At 39.6% G+C, this 7,602-nt stretch overlaps 1 protein-coding gene across 1 annotated transcript; it reads right to left on the bottom strand.

Annotated features, from left to right (window-relative positions):
* Positions 1-225: 225 nt before the first annotated feature.
* On the bottom strand, positions 226-7,062 carry hyal6 (hyaluronoglucosaminidase 6). Its single transcript, XM_014978603.2, has 3 exons — positions 6,094-7,062; positions 862-951; positions 226-687 (listed from the first exon to the last, which is right to left on the bottom strand). The coding sequence occupies exons 1-3, from the start codon at positions 7,027-7,029 to the stop codon at positions 226-228; spliced, it is 1,488 nt and encodes a 495-aa protein (XP_014834089.2). The 5' UTR covers positions 7,030-7,062.
* Between the last annotated feature and the right edge of the window lie 540 nt (positions 7,063-7,602).

Below are 7,602 nucleotides of genomic sequence, written 5' to 3'. Positions count from 1 at the left end.
GGAATTGTCCTAACTTGGAATTGTCCATATCCAAAAACCAATCAACGCATTGAAACCTTGTAATCAGCAGCAGTACAATGATAGGAACAGACATACAATTCAAAAATCAAATCTGGAATTATTGTCATTGGACTGTTAATGTATCCAGGGTTGCTGAGGGCTGCTCTCAAGCTTAACTAGTTTAAAATGAACACTGAAAATACCATGAAGTTATATTTTTTATGTCTACAGAATAAGACCTTTTATGACCAGACAGAGACCCAAGAACATGATAATGCACAAACAAGGGAAGTGGACAGAAAGGAGGAGCATAATGTATGCCACCAGGCTTTTGCCCCAAGGGACAGGAGGGGATAGAGGTGGTGTCTGTGTCTGTGGGATCTCACAGTAAACACCAGTCCAGCCCTGGTAGCACTGGCAGGTGAACTTGTGCCTCATGTCCAGGATGTCATGGCTGTTGAGGTGACCCCTGACCTCAAAGCGAGGGCGACCAGGGGCTGGGTTATGGTGGATGTGAAAGTAGCGTGGGTTGAGGTGGAGATAGTAACGTGAGTCCAGGCTCTTGCGGACACATCTTCCATTCTTCTTGCAAAGTGCTTTGCTGCATAATTTAGCTGCTGCGGTGACATTTATGACATAATGTCCTAACGGTCCGTCAATGTACTTCTTTACAGTAAGGCAGTTTCTCTAGAAGAAGAATAGAACGAGACATTGTCAATGGTCTAAAATAAGAACTTATCTCCTTCCATGCAAAATCAGCAAAAGATAAAGAATTAAAGGATAGTGATAACTTCAAACAATTTTTGTATTATAGAAGACTATTTTAAATTGCTTACAGTTTGCTTTGCTTTTATCATTTACCTTTGACTGAGAATATTCTGATGATCCCCAAAGGACAACACCTGATGCTCCCAAAGCAGCACTCTCCCCGATAGTATGAACTAAGTCACTCTTTAACAAAATGAAAACTTTCAGTCGAGTTTAGTTAATATTTACATGGACAAAAAGGTTCTTTATCTAAGAAGCTACATCAAATTGCATTAATATCTGGTTCTACTGCAATTACTCCTGAATGAACATGGAAGGACAGTGTAAAGTTGAGTTTTTTGCAAATGAAAAGATGAACTTTGCAGCAACTCGTCATACTGAGCATGCAACCTGTAACAGTAGAAAGAAAAGTTTGCCTTTAAGTTGGCAGTATGTGACTTCTGTCAAAAATGTTTTGTTTACATATTGCATTCTGAAACATTTTTCATAAAAGTTACACACTGCATCTTTAGCAGGAAAAAACCTGCAGCAGAATCAGGCTCAATGCGAGAAACCACCTGCCAACATTTACTGGGGACTTGAGAAGTTAGAACAGACACAAAAACAGAGATTCACTGGTCCAGGAGTACTTTCTATGTTGGAAAAAATAAGAGAAAAAAATAGTTTATGGCAGCAATAGTGGTTTCGTCTAGGATAGAAACATAGCTAAACAGATGAGTTATGAGTTAGTTGTATCTTTAACAGGAAGAAACCTGCAGCAGAATCAGGCTTAATGTGAGAAGCCATTTGCCACAACTAAGTAGGATAAAGAGAAAAAACAGATGACAAAAAATGAATGGCAGAAAAACAACAGATATGCATCAATGGAGGTAATATAATGATGTGTCAGTTAGTTAGAAGTGGTCACTATGTCCTCTTACAGCATAGGAGCTAGCCAAAGCAAGTCTAAAAATAAATTAGCTTTATTAAAGAGTAGCCTACCGGTAAGACAGCAATAACATTTTTTGTTTAGTTTTTTGATGAAATTTGCGTTTTGTGGGCTACAGTTTGCATGTGTAAGGAATGCAGAAAAGAAACATAACCTGCAAGCAACTGTTAGCTAATAGCAGCGGTAGCTATAATTTACCACAGCAATCACTTAATAATAATCGCAAAAACATTAACATACTACTGCAACAGAGGGAATGTTCTGTTCTTTATGTGGGAAATATTTGAGTGTCGAATCCTGAAATATAAAGTTGTTATGGCAACAAGTATGTGTGTTGCGATACAGAGAGCGAGTAAGAAGTGGTTTTGAGTTGTACTTTGGTTTTTCTGTTTGCTGTGGACCACAGCACCAATCTAATAATATCTTCATTTCCAGTGATGTCAATAACGCGTTTCTATTTCAAATCCAGTAGTCAGGCTACAGTTACTTATCGAAATCACTTTGCGTTACTATTTTCTTTTGTAATTTAATTTTATTTCCTCTACACGTCTTGGGGAGTGACCACTGTTTCTGCGACACTTATCAGCAGCGACAGAAACAGAAACAATAGAGGGAAGAGGGAGATGCGCATTTTGTTGGAACTATTTAGAGTTTCTGTCCGATTATTATAAGCATCTTTGAGCTTGTTTTTTTTTTTTTCTAAAGTTGCTTGCAGATGTAATGAGTTGCGGTTTTTGGGCTTGGAAATAAGCAGGCATAAACCCCAGAATTTGTCTGACATCCAGTTAGGTTTAGTCAGACTCTAATTGTCCATCATTTCCCGGATGATCCGTCCCACTGTGTCTTTGTTAATGTCAAGTTAATATATAACCTCTGAATGACGTCGAGCTTCACGTTGCACTCCAGAAAACGGCAAACATCGAGACTAATATGCAGTGTTGTGGTACTCGAAATTGGTCTTGGTCTCAAGACCGGTCTTAAGACCATTTTTTGATGGTCTCGGTCTCATCTCAGTCTCAGGCTCTGAGGACTCTGCATTTTATTTCAAGACCAGTCGAGACCGCAACTGTGAAAATACCACTAAACGTGCAGCATACTGTCCAGTTTATTTATTAACATCTTTGTTTTCGGTGGATGCAAAACGCACCGATTAAAATCCAAGCAACTACGTGTTTCTGTTACTCCCCCCTCCCTCTCCCCTCCCCACCTTTCACTCGCGCATGGTGCTCCAGCACATGTGCAGTGGTATCCTCTCAGCAGCAGAAAATGTTTGTCTAATCATCAGTAATATAATAGCGCTGCATAAATAGTAAGAAATCCGATGGCCACAGCTAACTCAGCAGCGCTTCGCTTTCAGAGACGGTGGGAACAACGTCTAACTTTTTTCATCACTTAGAAAAGTAGCTCAAAGAAGGTAAGCTCCGTTAACGTGATGTTAGTAAAGCTAGCTGTACAGAGACACGTAAGCATTGTGATGAAAAAAAGTCACTCACTGCCTGAATTATTGTGCGGAGGTGTTGACTGACTTGTCGCATATGTGGGACAACGGCGTTGTGTCCAAAAGTCTGCAATATAGTGAGGTGACATTCAGGAACAGTACGATTCATCTGCTCGTCTCTTTACTTATTAGATAGGACTGGAGTGTCACTGAGAGCCGTTGTTCTATCAGATAGCCATACGCTGTCAGAATAGCATACATGCAGTGAGTACCATGCCAGCGCATGCGCATTAAGTCCGACCGTCAGTGGAGTTGTCAGTATACGCAACAAGTTATGACGAAAATAAGTAATTAAATCGTTTATAATATGACATAATATGATAACTAGATAGATATACATGTGTTGTCATGGTTTCAAAGTGTAATGAAAGCAGGTCTGGCTGCAGCTGGATGCCATACAACTGCTAATAACTGTTAATAACCAAGTGTATGATGATCTACGTCATTATTCTATGTTGCTGATTAAATAAAATCATATGGTAATGACAGCATATGAATGTCTGAGCTAAGCCTACGACTATCTGACAACGTATGCTGATCTGACAGAACACCGTGAGTTTGTGCTAAGCGTATGACGATCTGACCTGACAGAACACCCGTTCTTTGTTCTTGTAATGCTCTGTGTACACTGCATCATTATTTTATTTAATTATGTACGTTGATATTTAAATGAACAAATAACTAAAACACAAGAATGAAAGAGCACGCAGAGCATGCACTCTTTGATTGTTTTTGTTCAAAGTGGCAGCTGTAATGTCTGCCATGGTGTCAGACTACCTGGCTTGACCAAGACCGCTGGTCTTGGTCATGACTCGGTCTCGGACCCTAAAAGTCTTGGTCTTGTCTCAGTCTCGATACACTCTGGTCTTGGTCTCGGGTTAGGTGGTCTTGAACACAACACTGCTAATATGAACAGCTCAATAAACGTTTAAACAGCCATGAATGAATGAGTCCGTAGAGTTGCATAACTAAACATCATTATAATTATTAATATTAAGATAAGTGTCACAAATCTGTGCAGAAGGACATCAGAGTTGTGGAGCTGCAGGAGGAGCTCTGTGCGCTGTGACACCAAACGCAGAGCCGTAAGACAGAACCTGGAGGCTGGGGCGGGGGGAAGAGAGGGGCCTAAAATCCTACAGACAATACTGGAACACACACAAATTACTGAAGTTTTTTTGTACTGTTGTAACCATTAAACAATCTCCCCTTCAGTTCAACCATATAAGTGGAGAAACATTGTTGATGTTACCATTATAAAATAACTCTCAATTAAGTTTTGGCAAAGATCAATGTCATTGTCACAGGTGGTGGAGCGTTGTTGTTAGCAGCTGCTGAAAGTAACTAAAAAAGTTACTTTTAATGTAACTTAGTTACTTTACCAATCAAGTAATCTAAGTTACTCTTTCAAGGAGTAATCAGTAATCCAATTAAAGTTACTTTTTCAAAGTAACTATGCCATCACTGTTCATTTCCAAGTTTCATTGAGTTAATGGAATTATTCTATGCAGCACAGCTGTGGATGGCATATTAAAGAATTATCTTTTTGCCCTCCAGCATTGTGCTGGAGGGCAAAAATTTCGTAAAATCTCCATATGTAAACAATAACAAGCAGGGGTTCTATATCTGTCAATCTAATTATGATTAAGTCAGTGCCTCACCAGCTATGAACTGCTACGTCAATGCTGGTATTGGTCCAATAAGTAAAACTTGGTTGATTTGAAAAACCTTTGTTTATTTTCATCTTGTTGTCTTTTGTGTTTTGGAGGGACACAGGAAGGAGTTGGTCATGTAGTATTTGTTCAGTCTTGTGACAATTTTATTGATGCAGTACAAGTTTATGGGTTGTTTAACTGAAGCAGAGAAGCAATGTAGGTAGTGTGGTTACTTTGAAGTGACAAAAGTGTAGAAAAATATGTATAATATACATGATATCAGTTAATACTGCCAAACATCAGGATTAATATCAGCTATTAATATTGGCCTAAATTTTCCACATCAGTGCATCCCTAATATTCTTCTATAGCTTAGAAAATTAACCTGTAAAAATAATAGTTCACTTTTTAGGCAAACTAGACAAAAACTTACCTAAAATTCTGAAATTGTATTCAATGTAATAGTAAAAATCAATACCAGCAGTCTCACAAAGACACTTTAAGAACATTTCTATATTATTTATTGCTGTCTACAGGGTTTAGTTCATGTCTTTGTTCTCCTCAGTCAATTTAATAGATAAACTATTGTTCATTCATAAAGCTCCACCGGAGCACTGCCCACTTTGTTCTGTATGCATGCATTTCTGCTCGGCACGCCTCCCACCCTGTCATTGTACTTCAGCAGGATTTGCTGGGTAGCTCCGGGAAGACATCAAATAAAAGAGGGGCTCTTATACTCCATGAATCTCACCAGTCAATATAAGTATTCATTGGAAAACAATGAATACCTGAAAGTCATCAAAGAAACCTCCCGACAGAACTTCAAAAGTGGACATGTCAGGGGAAAAGAGCAGTGGAGGGAAGTAACGAAGTACAAGTACTTTGTTACTGTACTTAAGTACAATTTTTGAGTACTTTCTCCACCACTGGAAAAGAGGACATTTTGTCACTCTACATAACAGTAGAAAGTAATTGTACATAAAACTTAAATAAATTACTCAAAATGTGCTTTCACAAAATTTTCAAAGCCTAGAAACACCATTTTCCTTCAACTGTTGATTCAGATAATATTTGGCAAATCGGCAGGGCACAGGAGATGAATGCAAGTCCAAATTTGCTAAAGTGGGCTTGAATCCCTATTTTAACAGCTTGTAGTTTGAGTTTATCTGTTGAAATTGCACAAAGAAACTTTAAAATTGTGATGCAGTATAATTAAATTTTATATTGAAATACTGAAAACATACCTCTGAAAGCACAACAAAGGTGTAGGCATAAAAAGGTCTGGAGTAGACAAAGACAGGCAATGTGTAGTCTGTACGTGCAATGGTTGCAATCCTCATGGCTTCTTTCACTCGATAGTGAACAAACTTGATGGTGTTTGAGGAAGATTTCAGCTCAAAGTCCAGGTAGATGGATGGGTAGAGGGCTGTGCTTTTTTTCCAGAGCCACATTAAATGGTCATTGCGTACATGTTCAACATTGGGACATTCACCAGTATAGCATTGTGGGTGTTGTTTGTAGCCATAGTTGTAACAGTCGGGGAAAAGATAGAACCCCCACAGACCGTCTGGTCTCCGCGCTTCAGCCAGTGCCAAAGTGAGATTCATGAAAGCTTGCCCTGACTTTTCAAAACGATCCTTTGCTTCTTTTTCGACTTTGCTTTCTGGCCAGTGTGGGTGGAGCTTGTGGATCTGTTCCTTGGACTTTTTACGGTAGATGTCTTTGGAACCCCAATTTCGTACCCACTGAGGCCTCCAGTTCTCCCAGTCAATGACACCTAGGCCTCGAAAATCCTTGTGTGGTATTAGCTTGTCGATGTCTACTCGGGCCTTGTTCAGATGTTTGGAAATGCTCTGGTTCTGTGGCAGGCCACCATTGATAGCAACACCTGAGCTGGAGTAGTATGGGTAGTATCCCAGATGACCATGGTAGAATATTGTGACATTCGGTCCACTTAATGTCTCATTAAGGTTTGCTACAATGTCAAAAATGCTGAGGTCTAGATCCACCTTAAATCGAAGGCGACATGACTCGGTAGGAGCGTTCCAGACTATAACAAAAGGCAGATGAGGGATCAAAGGTGCTTGAGCTGGTTTTGTTCTGTGGCCTTGAACTTGGAGCTTTTCCTCTGTGCCAAGCCAAAGGACCAGTGGCAGGAGGTGGAGTCCTATTTGCACCATGGCCGATGATTCTTCATGAAGCAATTAGTGAGATGGGGAGGAAAAAAATAAATTAGATGTTCAGAAAGAGATCATTTGAGCATCAATGAACAAGGATAATCAGCCAGGCCTTTGAACATCATGAGCAATGGCCACTGAAGTGAGAGCTCCAGATTCCACAGCAAAGCACAAACCTACTTTGTTCTCAGAAAGAGTAAGACTGCTTGGAAAAAATAGAGTCCATTTTATTTATCTAGCATCTTTCTTATACAGCAGTCACAAATTGCTTCATAGTAAAAATAGTTTTAAAAACTATATAAAAAAAGCAATAAAGCAATAAAAAGACAAAGACACATTAAATGAAATCAAACTGTCATAAAATAGATGGAAATCCAAAAGGTCAGAAAGTGGCAAGCTTCTCACTGTTGTATCAAGAACACTCTCAGTAGAGATTTGTTAAACAAGACAAAAGGGGTGTGGTGTGGTGGTGCAGGGGTTCAGCACAACCCACATATGGAGGCCTTAGTCCTCAATGCAGCTGTTGCAGGTTCGATTCCCGGCCTGGTGACCTTTGCTGCATGTCTTCCCCCTGTC

The sequence above is a fragment of the Poecilia mexicana genome, unplaced genomic scaffold (genome assembly GCF_051168715.1).
Source record: "Poecilia mexicana isolate PSO_F unplaced genomic scaffold, ASM5116871v1 scaffold_6, whole genome shotgun sequence".
NCBI lineage: Eukaryota > Metazoa > Chordata > Actinopteri > Cyprinodontiformes > Poeciliidae > Poecilia > Poecilia mexicana.
Note: the sequence above shows the minus strand (reverse complement) of the source record. Positions and strands in the feature narration are given on the sequence as shown.

Excerpts from the sequence above, each read along its gene's own strand:
- hyal6 (XM_014978603.2), bottom strand. The coding sequence starts at position 7,029 with ATGGTGCAAATAGGACTCCACCTCCTGCCACTGGTCCTTTGGCTTGGC. Across the intron at positions 952-6,093 it reads CCTTTGTTGTGCTTTCAGAG|AGTGACTTAGTTCATACTAT; the intron begins GTATGTTTTCAG and ends ATTTTGTTAAAG. Across the intron at positions 688-861 it reads CAGAATATTCTCAGTCAAAG|AGAAACTGCCTTACTGTAAA; the intron begins GTAAATGATAAA and ends TTCTTCTTCTAG.